Genomic DNA, 23,213 nt, shown 5'->3' with positions numbered 1-23,213 from the left:
ATGCAAATGTGCTTGGGCCCAGCCAAAGCTAAAATACTATTAAGACATTTTTTAAGTTAGAATGAGAATGATAATATTATGTCTAAGAATTAAATTCCATCGGTTTGTGATTACAGAGACTTAAGGAAAAGTCGCCTGTACCTTCTGAAGTAAGCCTTCAAGCAGCAAAAAGGTATGTTACCTGCAATTCCGGCAATCGTTTATTGCAGACAGGCATTTTGAAATATTTTATAATTCGCTAATCAGCAATTCCGAGACTTTCTCCCTTTTTATTTGCATTGTAGTGATACAAGCTGCTCATATCAAGCAACTGTTTCTCATGCAACTAATGGCCTTGTGTCTGGAGGAGCTGGAGGAAAAATGAAGAGAGAAAAGGCACATTACTCATCAAGAGTGGGAAAGGAGGTTAGAATAAATTGTCTCCATGTTTGCTTTATTATGCCTTGTGTATCAGCATTAAATATCTCTGCAAGTACAGGTTGAACACCAATTTCCTAGTAACTGATAGTCCGCCCAGCCCTATAATCCGGACAAAATTCAGCATTGAAATTCCCTGAGTGGCCACAGATTGTGTGGCAAGTGCTCTTTCCGGTCGTGTCTCTCTGTCGTGAACGAATTCACTATGCTCTCAATCTTCCCTCCTAACTGTTTTGCAAAGACAACATACTAAACCTGCGATTTAACGAACCTCTTGTAACATATGTCGGATCTAGCGGACCGAGCAGGAACCATCCCCGACTTGCACTGCCGCGCCTGTTTAGATCTCCGGCTTCCGACATCACTCCCTATGTGCACCATCAAGCTCTTCCTCGCCCACCGAAAGGACGCAAAGTGCATGAGTAACTCAATAGGTCAGGATCTCTGGAGGACACGGATAGGTGATATCAGGACCCTTCCTCAAACGGCGGAATTACTCCAGCACTTTGGTTCTAATATTAGAATCAGGCAGCAGTAGGTAGTTGATATGGCTGCTGTTCCGGATAAAATCAGTGTGAGAGAGTACTTGGGGTTTCACATTCCCAATTTTGATATTCATTTTCACATATTGACAAGTGATGAAGATTGAAGAAGGACCAGTGATTAATAAACTAACATTAACCTTAATTTAAAATGACAATGATTGATATAATTGGTCTAAACTCATAGATTCTAAACTCTTATATATTTGTGCTTTTAAGTGCTGGAGAATTGTCATTGTTAGTCCCCAAATTCTTCCCATGTTGTATATCCCAAGCAATTAAATTGTTCTTTGCAACTTATATTTTGGCAAAGGATGATTCCTTTCAAACAGTTCTTGGCGCCCTTGGCTGGCCCAGGGAGAAGGAAGGATGAAATGAGAATCAATCATTGGCTGCGAGTGTTCATGAGGAGTAAAGCAAACAAAAAAATTGCCAAGGCCATAATTTTAATAGTCCAGGATAATGAACTGGAGTTGCTGCGGAAAAAAAACTAGACAAAACAATGGCTGTAGCTGAATCCATCTAATGGAATTTGAGCTGTTGAGCAGTATCACAGGAAATTCGATCAAAATCAAAATTTTGCTCAAGTTCTTCAAGTTAACACATCACCACAATGATTTAAGTGGTTTTGAACATTGGGGTTAAATTGTGAGCTTTGAGATCCTATTTCTTGTTTCATGAGAGCAATAGATCGGGTGGATGCAGAGTCTCTTGCCCAGTGAAGGGGAAAAGATTTAATAGGAATCCGAAAGGTGGCTTTTTCACACAAAGGGTGGTGGGTGCATGGAACAAGCTGCCAGAGGAGGTAGTTGAGGCTGGGACTATTCCATCGTTTAAGAAGCAGTTAGACAGGTACATGGATAGGACAGTTTTGGAGGGATATGGACCAAGCGCAGACAAGTGCGACAAGTGTAGCTGGGACATTGTTGGCCGGGGTGGGCAAGTTGAGCCGAAGGGCCTGTTTCCGCACTGTATCACTCTATGATTCTGCATGCATAACTTACAAATGGCATTTAACGTATATTAACTTGCTATTTACAAGAGTTATGCAATATGTCTGGAGATTGTCAAATGACAGTGTGTTAAAATAATGAATGCAATATTGTGCCCTCTGCAGGTCCAGGTCCCAGTCCTTGTACTTCCCGAAGTATCTTTGCCAATTAAAACTACGGCATTGCCTACTTTCAACTTTGGCTCCCCGTCTGCTGCACCCTCACCTATAACACCAGCAGTAACAAAAACTCTTTCTAGCAAGGTAGAACACTCTTGCTTGTTGCTCTCTTTGTTGCCAGCTTTTCCACAAAATGTCTCGCGGTGATTGTAGATCATATCCAATCTATAGTAATTTATATCATGGATTTCTTCTGCAATATTTTGATGCAATTTCTTTGAGAATTTCTCATGTTAGTAATGTTATAAATTTGTGATTACAATTTTGAAATACCTTGCTTACCTTATTACTCCTGTATCAAAGAGCATCAAATATATCTGAAGAAGGGTTTCGATCCAAAACGTTGCCTACTTCCTTCGCTCCATAGATGCGGCATCATCCGCTGAGTTTCTCTAGAATTTTTGTCTATCTTCGATTTTCCAGTTCCTTCTTAAACATCAAACCTATCAATTTTTGCAGAAGAGATTCTATCTTGTATAATGGCATTGATTTAATTAGTAAAGTAGTAGGAAGGAGCCCTCCAGAAGCAATGTTCATGTAGAATATTGTTTGCAGTTTAAGGAACGCCAGTTTATTTGAAAATTAAGAGTTTTGAACTTAAAGTCTATTGCGTACAAGATGAATTGGTATGATAGAAATGGACATTAGATCGAGGTATGCTAATAGTGGAAAATATTTAAAATAATATTTCTAAATTCTCTGAATCTACATTTGTGGGTGGGGGGAGAGGGGGGTGGCCTATGAAGGATCATATTGGATAAAATGTTGCCGAGCAGAAGAACAATAGTGGGTTACAAGAGTTTTGGGTGGCAGCATTGAATAACTTTTAAAAAATTGATGAATTGAGCAAATGGATTGTTTTTCTGATTTTTCTGCCTATCTGCATCTACTATTTCACGCACTATTTCGAAAAGGAGAGACTAAATTTTTGGCCAAAGGAGAACGGGGCATTTATCAAAACTGATAGTATTTTGTGATGAAACTAGGTGGAAATGGAAGCAAACTGTTGGCCACAGTATATTTTGTTTTTCCAACGTCTGTGGTCACGGACTGTGAAGAAGACTGTCAAGGTAGATCAGCCACAAAAATAGCAAATGGAGTTTAAAGTTTGAGGTGTTGCAATTTGTGAGGTTAAATGTAAGAGGAAAATATACTATTAATGGCAACAACATTAATGTGCAGTGGGATCTGGAGGTTCAGGTCCATAACTTGAAAGTGGCAAGTAGATAGATTGATAAAAAAAAAAGGCGTATGGTATGCTTGCCTTCATTGGCCGGGGCATTGAATATAAGAATTATGATGCAGCTTTAGAAGACTTTGGTTAGGCTGTATTTGGCCACAGTTGACTGAGATTTAATTTATTTTCATGTTTAAAAAAGACAGTTGAAAAGGCAGAGATTTATATTCGCCTACAGATTTCTGGGACAGCTATAAAATCAAGTCGGCTTCAAAAGAAGGTCCTCTGAGTGCGTGATATTCCACATTCTGATAGGGTAGATTTGAAGGGTTTCTACCCTCTGTGTGATCAAAATTACTGGATATCTGGAATTGATCAGTTGCCAAATCTGGAATTGATCAACTGTCCAATATAAGCATTAAGATAGCGGTGGATAAGACCAGCTCTGAAACTCATTGTTTGTATTTGTTTGTATATGTGTATTTGAATATATTTTTTCCTCGTATATAGGCTGTGGTATCCAGTCCAAACAGTGTTGCCTTTGCCTTTTCTACACCGAATATAAAAGCTACAGAAACAAATCTGCAACCTGTTTCAGTGTCTGTAAGTAATTCTGCTGAGCTGTAATCTTTATGATTTCGATCATTGAGAATTCCATTTGTTCAAAACAAAATTTATTTCTGCAATTTGGATAAATTATTACTAATGTAAAATGGCAGCGGGGGTAGCTCCTCGTGTTGTCTGCACTTGTAAAGGTTAACACGTCTGTCCCATTCTCTTTCCACCTCCTTGGCCACCATCAAAGACCGGATTTACCTTCAGTGAGCCGATTGACAAATCAGTTCCATTCATTTTTGTATCTGCTAGACCTTCCATTAATGCAGGTAGATGCAATTTTACTCTGTATGCATTTATCAAATGTTACTGTAAAGCCTGACACTATCATGTGATTACAATCTTTCATACAATCCTTCAGTAAAATGCACCTCATCGCCTTCAGTCCCTCCAACTTCAAAGAAGGGAAAAGATGAACAATGTGATGGGCCATTTAAACCTGCTAAAACTCTGAAGCAAGGCAGTGTCCTGGACATCTTAAAAGGTCCTGGTATGTACTCAAAACATTTTTTGATTAAAATGGTCCAGTTTTGGATGTCCTTGATCAATATCCAGGGTTGCTACGCCTTAAATAAATATGAGCTTTAATAACACAACTACAGTGCTGCAAAACAAGAACAGAAAATGCTGAATGCACTCACCAAACCAAGTAATGTCGTTGGGATGAGAAAGTTTACATTTTGAGTTAAAGACCCTTCATGAGAACTGAAAGTGTGAATACAATGTGATTTAATTTGGAGTGCGATGGAGCAAACAGCGGCATGTGTAATAGAGTGCAGAACAAACTTGTCAAGGAAACAATTGGGCATCATTGGACAAGTGTAGGAGCCTGAAGACTGAGGTCAGAACAAGATGGAGAATTAACATAACTCAGGGCAGCCCTTGAGGACCGAATGAAATGTTCTGCAAAGTGATTTGTCGATCTGCATTTCCTTTTTCCTGTGCAGAGGCAAAATATAAAATGAAAAGAAGTGTAAGTCAACTGCGGCTTCCACTGTCAGGATTGTTTAGGTCCCTGGATGGTGGGAAGGGAAGGAAAAGGGCAGGTATTACATCACATGCTGTTGCATGGGAAAATGCATTGAGAGGAACTGACTGGAGATGGAAGAGTAGTCACAAAAAAATTACATCCTTTGGAATATTGAGGGGAGGGGAAGAGGTCTGATGGTAGGATCCCATTCAAGGTTGCGGAAATTATGAAGAACAATCTATTGAATGTCAAGACTGATGGGGCGGAAGGTGAAGATGAAGAAAACTATCTTTGTGCTGTTATCCCTTGACCTACTGAGTTCCCCCAGTGTTTTCTGTTTGTTTTGGATGCAGTTATTTGTTCCAAATATGGTGCTTGTGAGGTGACTTGTCTTTTTTGGTATTAACGTCCAAATGAGATGCTCAGCTACCATCGTGATCTGCATTTACATAATGTATGTGGTGTGAATGTAAAAGGGATAAAGCTGATTCCAGTGACATGCATATTATTTTATAATCAAGCAACAATACTCTCAATATTGGTTCTGTTAGTTTTTACACTTGTGTTTAATTGAATATCTTGACCCCTTTTACTGCGGCGGGGGGGGGGGGGGGGGGGGGGGGGGGTGCGGGACTTGGAGCTTTATGGCTGATTGTGTGTGAGTGTGTGAGCAGAACTACATTTGGAAAATTGTGCCTTTATTTTCTAAGTAAAATTATGTTTGGACAAGTAGATATTGGGACAAAAATGTTGGAGTGCTGTTTATCCTGCCCATGTAGGCAAAATCATGAATAACATTTTTGTTTCAATCATTTCCAAAGAGTTCACTTTGCCTCCACCTTCTACTCGATGTACGGTCAACTCGTTGACCAGTAAGCCAGTTACTGTGAAACCTTTGCCATCGGCTACTGGAAAGTACAGTGCCTCCAATGAGAGCTCCGGCACATTTGGATTTGGAGATAAGTTCAAACCAGCGGAAGGTTCGTGGCAATGTGGTTCCTGTTTCTTGCAAAACAAAAGTACGGAAAGTCAATGCGCGGCTTGTCAGACTGCTAAATCTGTGCATCGCACACAGACTAACGTTGAGTCGGCCAACAGCAGCAAAGCTTCTTCTATAGAGACTCCATTGGGTTTTGGGGAAAAGTTCAAGCCTCCGGTGGGTTCCTGGTCCTGTGATGCCTGCTTAGTTCAAAACAATTCGGAAGCTGTCAAATGTGCAGCCTGTCAAACGACAAAACCTGACACTGGAGTAAAACCTGCACTGAGTTTGCCAACAGTAACTGAAAGAACAAAAAGAATGGAGTTCAACACTTCCAGCAGTACCACTTTGGGACTAGCGGATCAGTTTAAGAAACCTGAAGGAGTTTGGGACTGTGACGTTTGCTGTGTGCAAAACAAGCCTGAGGTCGTTAAGTGTGTGGCTTGTCAGTCTGCTAAACCAGGTATGTGTTTTATTGTTTATATTATTAGCAATTTAGTTTGTTTGCTAACGGAGATGAAACTGTATATTGTATTTATGGTTAAAGTGTATGAATCCATGTAAAGAATTGCAGTATACTTTCTCCCTTACACCAACTTAATTCCATTTAAAGGTTAGGAAATCATTTGCCTTCCTAGTTGCTCTGGATTTGCATGTGAATGCGCAAAATGTTTACAAAAGCAGAATACATTCATTTTAAAAGCAATATTTAATAGTATCTCAACTTTGCTGAGAAAAATAGTTTGCTTTATCATTCCTCTTTGGATCCAAAGTGGCTAATTTCACGTACCCACAACTTTTATTCTGCTTCCCACCTTCTTGCGTGATCACAAACTGCCACTGATTACATCCTGGTCATAAATTTGAATTATAAATATTTCAGCCCAAAGTGCTGATCCCCACAATATTATACCCATACCATCCTGAAAATGACTGGTTCAGTTCCCTTATCAGTTCCTTACCGACACAGCATATTATCCATAGCAAAAAACTGCCAGAGCTGGAAGTCTAAAACAGTATTTGAGATTTCTGATCATCAATCACCTTTCGTCAGAACCAGGAGAAGTTGGAAAATGGGCAAGTTTTAATTTTCAAATGGGAAGGCTGGAGAGAACATAATAAGGTATACTGAATAACACCATTGCTATTGGTACTAACTGGAAATATCCAATATTTGCAACTTCCTCTTTCATTCTCATGCTGCTTGTTGTGCTACCTATTTCAAGAATCTTGTTTTTTGTTTCTTCTTACCCACAAAGTCATGAACCGTAATCTTCTCTTGCGTAACAGCTTCCTCAATGTTTTCTGAAAATTCTATTATACAGCAACAGATTATCAAAAATGAAACTTAAACAATTCAAATAGATGTGTAAAATACTCTTTTGCCTTTTAGTAACAGTTTGAAATTACTTAAAACTGCTATGCTTAATCATTTGATCTCTTCCTCTCTCTCCCCCCCCCCCACCCCCTCCCACTCCTTAATGACATATCCTTCCTAACACTGGTCAATCCTAATTAGATATTCATGCTAGTATTGCTCAAGCCACTTGTCCGTTGAAGTACATTTCTCCTTTAAATTTATATTCACCAATCTAGAAATTTATATTCACCAATCTAAGAAATTAATGTCCCTTGATTTCCCTGCAATTTTGTTGTCTTTCTCTGGGGAGGCAAACACAAAAATTACATAATATCTGTTATTTCCTTGCTCCGCCTAATTCCTTTTTTGCTCTCACTAATCTCTTCCTTTTCACACAAACTTGCGCAAGCTCATTTTTGTTTTATTCGCTTTATTTTTATTTATTACTGATTCATTCTGATGGAATGCCTTTCTGAAATGATAGGTCGTTTTAATGTTCAACATTAGTTTTTAATACACAATATATTCATACACCATTTGACATGATTATGATAATCTGATCATTACACGGCCATTGACTTTTTATTTCTAGATAACTTCTAAATGCAGTTCAGAATCATTAATAAACGAGTTTGGTATTCCGACTGTGCATGCCCAGGTCAAAGGTCACTATGCATAAACAGCCCTGGAAAGCAGTGAAAGTGGATCTTCATTTCTTCTTTTCTTCTGTTTTTTCTCATTTTGATTCTTCTAGGAAAGAAAATATTGCTTTCAAACTATGAAATAGTTGTATTTATTGTTCCTTTGTTAAAAGCTAAGATTATTTTGTCGTTTTGATTGCTTTATTATGCGTTGGTGAGTGAGCGAGATCGTGCTTGTCCGTGGGTGATGTTGGGCTCGGGTCTGTTGAGATGATGTTGGGCCATCCCCGTCCCCTCCAGGGTGTCTAGTCCCTGTCCGGGGGTGGCTGGAGTTGTTGGGCCGGGCCGGGCTTGCAGCCGGCGTGGGGGGAAGTGAGGAACTGAGTAACTGCAGTGCTTTGTGTGTATCCCCGTTAATGGCTGGTGCTCGGCTTTCGCCATCGTCGGGGGAGTTGGCTGGCAGTCCCCGGCCTGTCGGCGAGCTGGGTTGGGCTTGAGTTGCTGCTTCTTCTCCGCGCTGGCTGTGACCAAAGACACCAGCAGCCTCAAGCTCACAGCCAGCCGGGGACTGCCAGACCCCCCCGGCGTCAGAAAAGCCGAGCACCAGCCATCAATGGGGATACATACAATGCGCTGTAGCAACTCCGCCTCCCTCCCCCCGCGCCGGCTGCAAGCCCGGCCCGGCCCAACCCAACACCTCCGGCCGCCCCTGGACGGGGACGGCCCAACAGCATCTCAACAGACCCGGGCCTGACCACAGACAAGTACGATCTTGCTCACTCACCAGCACATAATAAAGCAATCAAAACGACAAAATAATCTTAGTTTTTAACAAAGAAACAATAAATACAACTATTTCATAGTTTGAAAGCAATATTTTCTTACCTAGAAGAATCAAAGCTGGAAACAACAGAAAACGTGAAGATCCACAGCATCACTGCTTTCCAGGTCTGTTTATGCATAGTGACCTTTGACCTGGGCATGCGAAGTTGTAATACCGAACTCGCTTATTGTCAACTGTGCATAATTCGTAAATCATAAACTATGTTTCCCTCACTTCCTCTACCTTCCCCAAATTATGCTCCGCAAGATACTAGGGAAGATAATAGTAAGATACTAGTGAATTATTTTGCCTTATTGTATGAATTTTGCTTTTAGGTATTGTTTCCAATGTTCCTGTTTCAGCTCCAGCAGGAGAAGTTGTAGGATTTGGTGACAAATTTAAGAAACAACCAGGGATCTGGGATTGTGAAGTTTGCTTTGTTTCGAACGCATCAAATGTAAATAAATGTGTAGCTTGTCAAACAGAGAAACCAGGCAGCAAGACTGGACCTAAAGGTATTTACAGTATTATTGATTGCAATCTTGAACAGAGAATATTGTCTATTTTGGATGTACGGGTAGTTCTGCTGTATGTTTACATAATGTTAATTGGATGTTGCTTCTATTAAAACGTGCAATGATACTCAAAGCAACATACACTCTTTAGTACAGCTGCTCCTCAACCTACGATGGGGTTACGTTCCGATCAACCCATCATAAACCGAAAATATTGCAAGTTGAAAACTCATTTAATACATTGTGATCACGTGACTGGAAGTGAGCTGCGGCTCTGCCGTTGCCGAAATTTTGTCGATCGTAAAGTCGAAATATCGCAAGTTGAAGCATCGTAAATTGGGGAGCATCTGTAGTAGAAATAAGGAACTGCAGATACCAGCTTACAAAAATAAAAGACAAAAGTGCTGGAGTTACTCGGCAGGTCAGGCTGGCAGTGTCTGGAGAACATGAATAGGTGGTGTTTTTGGGTCAAGCTAAAGAAGTGTCCTGACCCGAAATGTCACGTATCAATGTATTCCATAGTTGTTGCCTGATCCGCTGAGTTACTCCAGCACTTTGTGTCTTTATTTAATATTTTTAGCTTGCATTAACAACAATAAAGTGGGAGCTATTAAAAAACATTTAGTCTTGAAAATCCTGTGGGGAAGAGTAACTGGTATATATCTGAAACTCTCTAGCCCTGAACCGTTGACATTGACGCAATTGTTTTTTTCGATACCATGAGGTTTCTAAAGAATGCAACAATCACATTTTGGCAGAACTACCTGTATATATATGTTTTGTAATATTTGGTATTTAGGAATTCTACTGTATTTTTGTAATTGTATTAAGGACCATACAATTCATTTCCCAAATTAAAATGTAGGGAATAAAATGTTTGAGATTATGACATTCCAAAGCAATTAACAAATGTTGGAGTAATTTTAAAGCATAACTATTGGAATGATGGAAATCCGACTGTCAATGCTAAATTGCAAACTCCCATGGAGTCATCAGAATAACGTCCAGATTATCAGATTTGGTTGTGAGTGAAGCAGTGGCTTGGAAACCAATGGTGATTTCAGTCATTTAAAAAAATGTCTTCAAATATATGGTATTCACCCAAGAGATCAGGATGTTCCCAGTACCTCAATGAGACATTTGTCTAATTATCATTCTCCAGTCTTGTGCCAGACCTGCCCCCACAACCTGCTGACTCAGATGCAGGCGGGGTAGCCAAAGGCACAGCTGGAAATTAGGTGTGATTATTTCTAACATTGACGGCTAATGTAGATTCATGCAAATTAATATTGTTATTCAAGTTGCTTTGTAATATATATATTTTTTTTTTGCCCAGCTGAGCAGTTAAGATCTCTTTTAACAGTTAATAAAGTAAGCAAGTTCTAAAAGACATTCAGTATTTAAGGTTAATGACCCTGGTCTGCCTTCCTTCCTTGATGTATACTAGCCTGAAACATATTGCTTTAATGATTTTTAAGTGTTGCAACTATATGTTCCAAAGGCTTAAATATTTCAATCTGTTCCAGTGTATAGGTATTTACTGCTGATCCTGAAGGAGATTGCCAATAAACATCTACCAATCTCCATATTTTGGTTTTCACCTATTGGAAGTCAGAATTAAGTTAATTGTTAAAATAAATTATTTCCCTGCTTCCTATTATGAATGTCCCCACTTCCGATTGTAATCTTCAACTCTTCACTAATTATTTTATGGTGATATATTTGTAGACTCTTTTATATTCTCCTATTTTCCTTGCACATTTACTTTAATACACTTATTTCTGTTCCCTTAAATCAATTTCTTCATTTGTTGCGAAACATTAAATTGATCCCAATCCTCCAATTTGACATCTGTGTAAATATATGACTCCTCTTTTGATATAACTCCATCTTTGACAATTTTTATTAGCTACTAGACCAAGTGCAGACCCGTTGGGTCTGCTCCCCCAATGGTGTGATCCCCCAACCCAATATTCCACCATGCACCCGTCTCCTCCAACGGAACTGAACCCGTTCCCAAATGTAAGATTCCAGCACTCCCCTGCCTCCCTCAGCAGTGGATTAAAAAAAAAATCCAATTTCACCTCCTCTGCCTGCTGCAGCAGTTCCAATTGCAATACCAATTGGCCCTCCCCCTCCTGTTGAAGCACTTGCTGTGATATCCCATTGAGGTGAAAAGTTCAGAGTGTTCCTGTCTTGCAACTTTGTTTTGAAGTGTGTTGGAAGCTGATAGGAAGGAGCAGCGAATCAAAAGGAAGAAAGGCAGCCGGCAGCCGGACGGACGGACGGCAGGCGGCAGCCACAGACTTATATAATAATAGATAGATCTTTAGGACATTTTTTCGTTTGTATTTTTACTCAGAGCAGGAATGTAGAATTACTGTAGTTCTTGTATTTTTTATCTACTATTGTACCCGATAGTGCAATTTGCTGATCAGTTGTAGCTAACTTAATTAATTCATTACCTGCCCATATTGGAGGTACACATTCCACATTTTTTTTAACCCCTTTAGAGAACGTCTGTGACACTTCCAGGGTATTGCTTGATATTGCCTGAACTTGAAAGATCTGTATTGAATGATCTGTATTCATTCTTGACTGATGATTTAGTTGGACATTTTAGTGGTTTACATTATTTCTTTCTTGTGCAGAGTCCGATTCTTCTGCGGTACCAGCAGTTACTTCGTCATTCGTATTTGGCATCCAGTCGTCAACAACAGACTCTTCGCAAAGCACCAATGGTGCTCCGGAATTTAAGTTTGGAAATCAGGGTGGTTTTAAATTTGGTGCGTCTGATTCTAATACATCAACTAGTGCCTTTGGAGGACTTAAGTTTGAGGCCACTGGAGGCTTCAGATTTGGAGTTAATTCAACAGAGAAAACTACAGATGGAAATAAAGAGAATAATTCAAAAAATACATCTGGGTTCAACTTCGCCTTTGGTGGCAGCCCAGCTTCAGCTTCAACTGCTACCCAGTTTGTTGGTTCGGATACAAGTCAGCAAAATAAGAAAAACGACGTGCTATTTGGTGGTTTTAAATTTGATGCCAGCGGAACAAATGTTCAACCTGAGGGCAAGAGTACACAGGGTGGTTTTAAGTTTGGGGCTGAGGAGAAGAAAGAGATCCCAGCAGTGCAGTTTGAGCTTGATGAAACAGATAGAAAGGACGGAGGGATCGAGAATAGGGCTAAGTTCGGCAAGACAGACAAGGAACCTGTAGCTGCTTCAACTTTTATGTTTGGAAAACCAGATGAAAAACAGGACTCTTTAAGCTCTGCGCCATTTGCATTTGGTAAGAAGGGCGTTGAAGCACAGCCGCAGTCAGAACCTTTTAAACCACCGGAGCAAACCAAAGAATCAGCGTTGTCGTCTGATATACCAAAACCAGAACCTAAATCTGGATTTGCTTTCAACGTGGTTAAATCAGCCGAGAAACCAGAGATGAGATCTATGTTTGGCGCTACAATAAATACTTCAGGTAAGAAATTATTAATTTAAGAACAAAATAAAAAAGATAGACACCAAAAGCTGCAGTAATTCACCTGGTCAGGCAGCATCTCTGGAGAAATGCAATAGGTGACGTTTCAAGTACAGTGTCTCAACTCAAAATGTCACCTATTCCTTTTCTCCAGAGAAGCGGTCTGACCCGCTGGATTACTCCAGCTTTTTGTGCCTATCTTTGGTTAAAACCAACATCTGCAGTTTCTTCCTCCACAATGAAATGGAAAAACTTGTTATATAGTTATATAGCAAATTTCAGAATACAGCAAAGCACTTTGCAGTCAGTGAGCACTCTGCATGTTATCGCTTGATGCTTATGCTACTGAGCATGTAAATCTGAGGCCTGAACTACGGATCCCAGATCAGATTGCACCATTGTAGCTTGGAATTTAAATTTGGCTAGTTAAATAAATTCCAATGAAAAATAGTATTAATAGCAATAATCATGAACCCCTCTTCTGTCGTGGGGTAGACTGACTCTTCTTCCCCCTCCCCAATCTTTGCACATCCCCAATCCTGGACTTTCCACTCGCCTCTTTAATTTCATGTTTCATGTATCTTCTTGTGTTTTATGAGTTGGCAGACCAATTTCCCTCCTGGGATAAATAAAGTTGTCGTATCGAATCTACCGAATGATCATTAAAACCATACATGAATTTTGACTATCCTTTTGCTGTTCTTAATGAGTCTGAGCAATGTGACCCCAGACACACATCTAAATGGTTAGCGACTCTGAATCGAGCCATTGGGCAAATAAATGTAGATCTTACCAGCAATGCTCAAATCTTCTGAATCTTTAAAATAAATCGCAGTTGGAACCTGGCGAGTATACTGACGAAATCATGTGCAAAGTCCCATATTTCTAATTAGAGCCGCCTAATCTGCTTTTGGGACTTGGTGTTGGCCAGGGCATTCTGGAACAGTCTCATCTATTATCAAAAATATGTCTTCTGCAACGGGATAGCCCTTAATTATTGAGCTGTGTGTCTCCTCATTGGAGACCCTTGGACTATCTTTAATCCACATTTACTGGACTTTATCTTGCACTAAACATAATTCTTTTATGATGTATCTGTACACTGTGGATGGCTCAATTGTAATTATTATAGACTTTCCACAGACTGGTTAGCACGCAATAAAAGCTTTTCACTGGCACGGTACACGTGACAATAAACTGAACTAAACAACGCTGTACATTTTGAGCTCACGAAGGAATCTTGAAACCACTCCCAACTGTTTCCTATGATTAGTAATATTTGCTTGGCCAATGTTCCCTACATTTGTTTAAAACTAACATTTAATCATAGATTAATGGCTTTCGAAAAAAACAAACATATTCTTCCTCCTTTGTTTCCGATGGGCATTGTTGTTCGGGGGGTTGCAGTTAAATTCCTTAATTAATAGTTGGAGATCTGAACCATTTATCCAGCAACAGGAAATCTGATCTCCATCCTGGAGCAGGGGAATTTAAATTGAAGCAATTAATTAAATCTGGAATTAAAAAGAAAGATGGTGTTAAGGATGAAACTACTTTTTTTTTTTTGTAAAGACCCACATATTTCTCCAATATCTTCCAAAGAAAATGTGCCTTTTTTGCCCGGCCTGGCATCTATGTCACTCGATTTACGAGGATGTTGCTAGGACTCTGAGTTGCAGGGAGAGATTGAGCAGGCTGGAACTATATTCCTTTGAGCACAGGAGGATGAGGGTGATCTTATAGAGGTGTATAAGATCATGAGAGAAATAGATCGGGTAGATGCACAGAGTCCCTTGCCCAGAGTAGGGGAATCGAGAACCATAGGACATAGGTTTAAGGTGAGGGGGGAAAGATTTAGGAGGAATCTGAGGGGTTACTTTTTCATTACAAAGGGTGGTGTTTGTATGGAACGAGCTGCCAGAGGAGGTTGTTGAGGCAGGGACTATTTTAATGTTTAAGAAACAATTATTAATGTTTAACAAACGCAGACATGTGGGACGCGTGTAGATATTGGTCGGTGGGCAAGTTGGGCCGAGTGGTCTTTTTCCATGCTATATAACTCTAACTCCTTAAACCCACCAATGTGATTGAATCTTAACCACTTCATCAGTTCAGCAGTAATTTAAAATGGCCAGCACTCCCTACATCCTTTGAACAAATAAATGTTCATTCCATAATAACCCACTGAGTAAAAATATTGTCTTTCAATCTCTTAGTTGTAAGAGATTGAAACTGTCACCTTCCATCACAGTGAGGAATGTGGAGGAGTCACTGGTGGATGTTCATGTTAAAATGTATTGTGTGTTTTGTTGCTTTTTAATGGTATGACTGCATGGCAAATCAAATTCCTCGCATGTTGCAAAATATACTTGGCTAATAAAGTATGATTATGATTCGTGTCAACTTGATAAAACCTAGGATCTGATCTTTATCAGCTTTTTCTTCACCTGTTACAACTTTACATTTCTGTAACCCCATGTTTTGCTGCTCCTTTCAACTTTATATCTGGTACATATGTCCTCTGATTCTCCCTTTCAAAATCTGTCATCTAACATTCTCCTTGTGGCTCATCAATGAACACTTCACCAATCTACCAATTTGTCTTTGGCCGTTCTAAAGCTCTTCACAATTGTGCATATTCCATCATAACCCCTGACATCGGTAATAATCAAGAATCTGTCAATCTCCACCGTAAAAAATAATATCCATTAACGACCTCCACAGCGGCCTGTGATAATGAATACCCCGGATTCACCACCCTCTGCCAAAAGATATTCCTTCTCATCTCCTTTCTAAAGATACGTCCTTTTATTCTGAGGCTATAGCATCTGGCCCTAGACTCCTCCACTAGTGGAAACATCTCCACATTTGCTCTATCTAGACCTTCCACTATTCGGTAAATTTCAATGAGGGGTCCCGAGGGGTCCCCTCATCCTTCTAAACTCCATTGCAGATAGAACACAACTGCTGGTCTTTAATCTGGAACAATTGTTGCTATAACTTGGCAAATTGGGATCTTCAGCATCTATAACCATGTAACCATATAACAATTACAGCACGGAAACAGGCCATCTCGGCCCTACAAGTCCATGCCGAACAAATTTTTTTCCCCTTAGTCCCACCTGCCTGCACTCGTACCATAACCCTCCATTCCCTTCTCATCCATATGCCTATCCAATTTATTTATTTTTTATTTTTTTTATTTTATTACACCCAAAAGAATTTATTAGAACAATTGACTTTCAATAAACTAAACGAAGACTATCTTTTTGTTTGGTTTAATTGAAAAACAATTTTGCATAATTGTATCCTCAAAACGACATCAACAACATGAAATAAAAGTTTTTGCTCAATTAATTTCAGCCTGTTTATTTCCCAAATACAAATCTCAGATTTGTGACTCGCAGAATAATCATGCAGACACGATAGCGATGCGCTGTTTTGTCCAATCTCCACGCCCTCTCATTGCCTGGTGTCCAGATGTCTATTGATTTTAGCTACGACTGACGCCAGTGAACCTACATCCACAGCCGACTGAAGTAGAATTCCAAAGATGAATGACCTCTTACTTGAATTTGTTGACCCATCTATCTGATTCTCTATGTAGCCCATGTGTGGTCTAGGTGACCCTACCACAACAGAATGTGTTACATCATGCTGGCAGCCAACTGATAGAAGTGTTGGCTTGCATGTCTGCGTTCCAGACCCTTCCCTGAGCACAGAAGTACAGGATGTGCTAAGATCAGATATAGTTGATCTGATTGTCTACTCTGTCCCCAGGGGCTCCATACCGTTGATATTTTCCCATATGCTGGCATACTTACCGTGTCATGTTTATTTAAATGTGGCCTTCATTAAATAGGTAAAAATAACATTTTATTGTAATTAATTTACATAAGCTGAATGTAATTTTAAAGTAGTGGGGTTTTTTCCACTTAAATATCAGTGATTCTGGGTGTATGAAAGGGTTCGGAGAAGAATTGCCAGGGTGTTGTCAGGACACGAGGGACTGAGCTATAGGGGGAGGTTGTGCAGGCTAGGACTCTATTCCTTGGACTGCAGTAGGATGAGGTGTATCGAGGTCTTATGGATGTGTACAAAATCATGAGAGGAATAGCTCGGGTAGATGCACAGAGTGTCTTGCCCTGAGCAGGTGAATCGAGGACCAGAGGACATAGGTTTGAGGTGAAGGGGAAAATACTTTTTCACACAAAGGGTGTTGGGGGTATGGAACAAGCTGCTGCCAGAGGAGGTTTGAGGCAGGGTCTATCCCAAAGTTTAAGAAACAGGCAGGTTCAGAGGAATATAGGCCAAAGCAGACAGGTGGTGGGACTAGGATGCTGGAAGCTTCAGCAAAAAAACAAACTTCTGGAGGAACTCAGCAGGACAAGCAACATCTGTGTGGCGAAATGGACAGGCAAAGTTTCAGGACTGGATGCTTGTTCAAGACTGGAGTGGATGGGGAATAGCTGTTAGAAAGAGGTGAAGGAACAGGTGGTGCAACATCTGGCAAGTAACAAGTGGATCCAGAAAGAGGGGTTGATTAGCGGATGAGAAAGGTGGAGATAGTCACAAAGCTGGAAGTGGAGAAGGCAAAAGGTTTTGAATGATGCAATCTGATGGAGAGGAGTGAAGTGTAGAATCGGAGGGATGGATGGTGAGTAGATGGATACAGGCGGGTGGGGTGGGAAGTAGGTCTCAGAAGGAGTAAGGGTTGGTGATGGGTAGAAAGGGACTGCAGATACTGGTTTAAACTGAAGATAGACACAAAAAGCTGGAGCAACTCAGCGGGTGACAGGCAGCATCTCTGGAGAGTAGGAATGTGTGACGATTTGGGTCGAGACCCTTCTTCAGACTGAAAGTCACAGGAAAAGGAAACTAGATATAAACGATGATGTTGAGGGTTAAAAAACAATGAATGAAAGACATGCAAAAAAGTATCGATAAAAGAAACAGGCCATTTGTCGGGTGAAAACGAGAAGCTGGTGCAACTTGTGTGGAGGAGGGATTGAGAGAGAGAGAGGGAATGTCGGGGCTACCTGAAGTCAGAACCCCCGATCAGTCTGAAGAAGGGTTTCAGCCCGAAACGTTGCCTATTTCCTTCGCTCCATAGATGCTGCTGCACCCGCTGAGTTTCTCCAGCTTTTTTGTGTACCTCAGAGAAATCAATATTCATATCACTGGGCTGTAAGCTGCCCAAGCAAAATATGAGGTGCTGTTCCTCCAATTTGCGTTTAGCCTCACTCTGACAATGGAGGAGGCCTTGGACAGCAAGGTCTGTGTGGGAATGGGAAGCAGAATTAAAGTGTTTAGCAACCGGGAGATCAGGTAGGTTCAGGCGGGCTGAGTGAAGGTGTTCAGCGGAACGATCGCCCAGTCTATGTTTAATCTCGTCGATGTATGAGCCCACATCTATAACAACAGATACAGTAGACGAGGTGGGAGATGGTGCTGTCACGGTTTATATTGCTGAATGGAGGTGAATGATAGGAGGTGGTGTAGTGACAGGTGTTGCACCTCCTGTGACTGAGGAGAATGTGGTAGGGAGACCGGGAGGGGGGGTGGGTGGGGAGTGAATGAGCAGCCTGAAGACTAGTCTCTGTGGCAAGTGTGGGGGGAGATGTTGACTGGCGGTGGGATCGTAATGTTAGGAGAAGTGATGTTTGTGAATGATCCACGACAACATACATGGTAAAAGATTAGTCTTTATTCCATAAGTAATCCAGAACATTTAAACTGCCAGCCATTCATATATAGCTCGGCGTGGCTTCTGAGAGCTGGCTGACCTTGTTAGTGTAGTACCGTAATACCATTTAATGGGTGGCATGCATATATGTGTAGTGGAGGTTATAAATGGCATGGATTAATCGGGGTTAATCTACATCCTTCCTCTTAAAGAAGCAAAGCATATATAGAGTGGGTAGTGGAGTATATATTGTAAAACACCAGTATAAGGTGTGAGCATTTCTTATTTTACTTGTACATGCTTGTGCATATGTGAGCACATAAAATGAAACGGGTCATGCACAGTTCAAGTATAGCCGGTGAACTTTCCAATCAGTGGGTTTGGCCTGCAGACACGACCTGCACGTATACGGTAGTAACCCCCGTGCGCCTCATCCTTCTGTGAGGAAATGAGCCCCTTATTAGGTGAACGCGGAGGAGAAGACAGTGGTGGAGATGGGGGCACTGGGGAAGGCAGGGTGGCGCTGGCACCAGTAGAGGAGTCGCTGGAGTGGCATTCGCGGAGCGTGAGGGAAGTCCGACAGGCTGGCCAGGGTAAGGACGTGGAGTTGCCAGTTCATTAACCGGGAGGCGGTGTTGGCGGGTGCGTCGATAGATGCCATTGTCAACACTGACCAGGTAGGAGCGTGGCTCCACGGTTGACTCCGAGTCGGTCATAGCCTCTGAGCGACTGTAAGCTGACAACCTGTCCCTTGTTGAGCGGTTGAAGCAGAGAACTGGTTTTATCATAGTATTTTCTTTGTATGTCGCGGCAGCGTTGGAGCTGGGATTGGATCGCCGACGGCGTGCAAACTTGTGGTTCTAGCAGTTGCTTGGCCATAGGCAGGGTGGAGCGGGCTCTACAAGTGGTTAGTGAAACCTTCCTGCGGAATCCTATAAAAATAATTTATCGTGGTGCAGTGCCATGAATCAAACCACTTTCTAGATACTAATCAGGCAAGATGTAATTAAGATGGCAGCTAAATTAACAAACTTTTAAAAATTATTTTAAATTCCTTAATTGCAATTTATTTTGTAAAGGAATTCAATTTATATTGTTTTGTGTAAGTGAGATAATATTTAGAGCAGCAATTATAGCTAAATATATCATTAAAAAATCTTTGTTGACCCAGTGGGACAAACAGTATCTTGCATAATATATTCAAGCAGCTCATATTCATGTTAGTTCTTGTGATTTCTCCTTTGATTTCCTGAGAAATTGCAACGATGTTCATAATATTCAGGGTGTCAGGGGCTACAGGGAGAAGGCAGAAGAATGGGGTTGAGAGGGAAAGATATATCAACCATGATTGAATGACAGTGAACTTAATGGGCTGAATGACCTCATGCTGCTCCTGGAACTTATGAACGTAGGAACATTGAAACGTAGTTTAAATCCATGAATTTTTTCATGAATGCATTTAAACTCTTAAACTTTAGAAAATTTTTACATTTAAATATATAGAAACATCGAAAATAGGTGCAAGAGTAGGCCCTTCAAGCCATTCAACACGATCATGGCTGATTATCCAAAATCTGTACCCCATTCCGGCTTTACCCCCATATCCCTTGATTCCCTTAGCCCTAAGAGCTAAATCTAACTCTTGAAATAGATTTAAGTTAATTGATCAATTTAAATTAAAATAATTCAAGTAAATAAGGCCTTGGAATTGTTCCTCTCCATTGAAATTAATAAAATTGCTGAACCAGATTTAAATCTGTTGTGAATTTTCATGCCCAGATTTCCCAGCTGTCCTTTATAGGAAATTGGAGCTTTCGCATTTGCATTACAACCTCGACAAAAACAAATGATTACCCATTGATGTAGGAGGATGTACGCTATTAAATCTGATTTATTATATTCCCTTTTGGTGTGGACAAATGGCCTTGCTTCTGTGCTGTACACTTCTATAACCATAATTTGTATTTGCACCTAGTTTAGTTTAGAGATACAGCACGATAACACGCCCATTGACCCACCGAGTCCGTGCCGACCAGCGATACCTGCACACTAAAACTATCCTGCACACACTAGCGACAATTTATATTTACTGCTACGCCACCGTTTTGCAGAAAGACCGTTTGTAGCTCAACAGTACCATGTCACACAACATGAAAATTGATCACAGTTGAATCCAGGTTCAGGTGTGTTTATTTGTAAATTCAATGTGCTTATCTGCATGTGCAATAATAAAGTTCACTTTGTGACTTTTTGAGTTGAGTTTAGTTTATTGTCACGTGTACTGAGGTACTGTGAAAAGTTTGTGTTGCGTGCTAACCAGTCAGCAGAAAGACACAATGATTACAGTCACGCCATCTACAACTTACAAAGGAGTAGAGATTTAAAAGAGTGGAGTTATTGTAATGCGTGATTGCTTTGGTGAGCATCTTATTAATCTTCAGAATAATTGCATCATTAGCTGTGTTGCATCAAAATCATATCAACAGCTCAATAACAATTGTGCAAAAGTAGTGGTGAAGGTGCGTGAATTGTAAGCTAATGTTATTTCTTTCCTCCATGTTGTAGAACAAGATGTTACAAAGCCGCCTTTCAACGTATTTGGCAGCAGTTCTTCCACATCTGCTGGAACAAATGTGGGGGACGCCACACCTTCAGTTATATTTGGTAGTTCAGCGCCCACAGCAAGCGCACCGTTTCTATTTGGGCAGGCCGGTGCCCCGGCGAGTGGCAGCAACCTTGGAAACAGTTCTGAATCGACTGTTCCTGCAAGCCAGCCATTTTTATTTGGGTCACAAGATGCGTCAGCTGCCAGTACGTCAAGTACAGGGGCTCCGACTGTACCGTTCCCATTTGGCTCTGCACCCAGCAACAACACTGCAACTTCATCTGTCTTCGCTTTTGGAGCTTCAACTACAACTTCTAATTCCACAGGTAAATCTGTCCAAACTTCCTTATTCGTTCATAAGTGATAGGAGCAGAATAGGCCATTCAAGTCTACTCTGCCATTCAATCATGGCTGATCAATCTCTCCCTCCTAACCCCATTCTCCTGCCTTCTCCCCATAACCCCTGACACCCGTACTAATCACTCGTACTAATGACCTACCATTCTCGAGGCTTGTAAACATATGGAAATGTAATAGACATATTGAAGATTTATTTTGTAAATCACACAAAGATCCTTAGAATTTTTTATTTCAACTGTTCAAGTCCCATATTTCCATATTCTAAGGAGAGTGACTGTATTATCAGAGAATGGAAGGTCTGATAATTATAGCCTTCGATCCTAGGCCATTTCTTTGTGAAATAAATTTGGCTGATGTATTTGTAATTTCACTTTTGTCAACCACTGCCCAATTTGGGGACATTGAGAATAGATTGGGGAAAATCTTAGTTGTGGTTAGGATTGATGAGCGTTTGAAGGCACTAGGCCATGATTGAATGGAGTTGACATTGATGGGCCGAATGGCCTTATTCTTCTGCACCTTGAACTTATGATTTAATTTACTTTCTAAGAATGAATAAAGCTAGCAACAGTAGATTATGTAACATTGCACTCAATGCAGTTTTACGACTGACAGAGGTGCAAGGGGAAGAATCATTCATTTGCCAGTAGTTTCTTTTATTGGAGTTTTTGTGAGGGTGAAAGAAAATATTGTGTTATAGAAAGAATGCAGAAAATTACAATCCTTTTGCTAACCTTCATACATTCATAAAGTCCACAAAATCTAGGAATCGTGCTTGAGCATAAAGGAAAGGAGTTGTCATCGTAAGGTTAGTTGCTGAAGTATCTTTTCAGCTGGAAAGAGTGCAGAGAGGATTTACAAGGATGTGAGGGCCTGAGCTGTAGGTAGAGATTGGACATGCTAGATGTATAGGAAGGAACTGCAAATGCTGGTTTAAACCGAAGATGGACACAAAAAGCTGGAGTAACTCAGCGGGGCGGGCAGCATCTCTGGAGGGAAGGAACGGGTGATGTTTTGTGTCGAGACCCTTCTTCAGTCTGAAGAAGCCTCGACCCGAAACGTCACCCGCTCCTTCCCTCCAGAGATGCTGCCTGCTCCGCTGAGTTACTCCAGCTTTTTGTATCCATCTTGGGAATGCTGGGACTTTATTCTTAGGAGCACAGAGGGCCAAGGGGTGATCTTTTCGAGGAGTATAAAATCATGAGGTTGAATGCACAAAGCCTTTTACCCAAGATAGGGGATTCAAGAACCAGAGCCCGTGGGTTCTCAAGGTGAGAGGGGTAAGATTTTCTAGGAGCCTAAATGGCATTATGTGTATGGAACAAGTGGACAGAGGAGGTACATAGCATAGAACAGTGCAGCACAGAACGGGCACATAATGTTTATGCCCAACAATCCCCAGCTGAACTGATCCCGTCTGCTTGCAAGTATCCATATCAACTCTGCTTCCTGCAAATCCATGTGCCGAGACAATAGCTGCTTAAACACCACTATCATATCTGCCTCCATCACTACTCCAGGCAATGCGTTTCAGGCACCCACCACCATCTGTGTATTAAAGAAAATTGCCCAACACATCTCCGTTATACTTTCTCTGTTATATCTTATAGCTATGCCCTCTAGTGGTGGACATTTCCACCCTGGGATAATGGTTCTGCCTGTCTATCCTATATATGCCTCTCATAATTTTATATACCGTATTTCCCGGCAATGAGGACGCACCTGCGTCAAAGACACACCCGCCAACCACCACCTCCACCGGAGGACACCGTGGCTGGCTGGCGGGCAGAAGGCGCTGAGGTAGTGGCCGGTTCCGCTATCCGGCCCTGGCGGCCGCTCACACCCACACGAGCTACTGAGTGAGTTGCTGGCA

The 23,213-nt window shown here is 41.0% G+C and overlaps 1 protein-coding gene across 2 annotated transcripts in view; it reads left to right on the top strand.

The window, feature by feature from the left end:
- Window positions 1-23,213, top strand: part of nup153 (nucleoporin 153) — a 59,249-nt gene that overhangs the window by 27,935 nt on the left and 8,101 nt on the right. The window contains exons 10-19 of one of the 2 annotated variants that reach the window (XM_055654576.1): window positions 117-172; window positions 285-405; window positions 2,077-2,214; window positions 3,818-3,910; window positions 4,113-4,191; window positions 4,284-4,412; window positions 5,714-6,334; window positions 9,058-9,210; window positions 11,862-12,689; window positions 20,941-21,306. In XM_055654576.1, coding sequence (XP_055510551.1) covers window positions 117-172; window positions 285-405; window positions 2,077-2,214; window positions 3,818-3,910; window positions 4,113-4,191; window positions 4,284-4,412; window positions 5,714-6,334; window positions 9,058-9,210; window positions 11,862-12,689; window positions 20,941-21,306 — 2,584 coding nt within the window. Of the gene's footprint in view, window positions 1-116; window positions 173-284; window positions 406-2,076; window positions 2,215-3,817; window positions 3,911-4,112; window positions 4,192-4,283; window positions 4,413-5,713; window positions 6,335-9,030; window positions 9,211-11,861; window positions 12,690-20,940; window positions 21,307-23,213 lie in introns of both variants that reach the window. The other variant, XM_055654567.1, reaches the window with a different exon arrangement.

Source organism: Leucoraja erinacea, chromosome 2 (genome assembly GCF_028641065.1).
Source record: "Leucoraja erinacea ecotype New England chromosome 2, Leri_hhj_1, whole genome shotgun sequence".
NCBI classification, from domain to species: domain Eukaryota; kingdom Metazoa; phylum Chordata; class Chondrichthyes; order Rajiformes; family Rajidae; genus Leucoraja; species Leucoraja erinaceus.
This window is presented reverse-complemented; position numbering and strand designations above follow the sequence as displayed.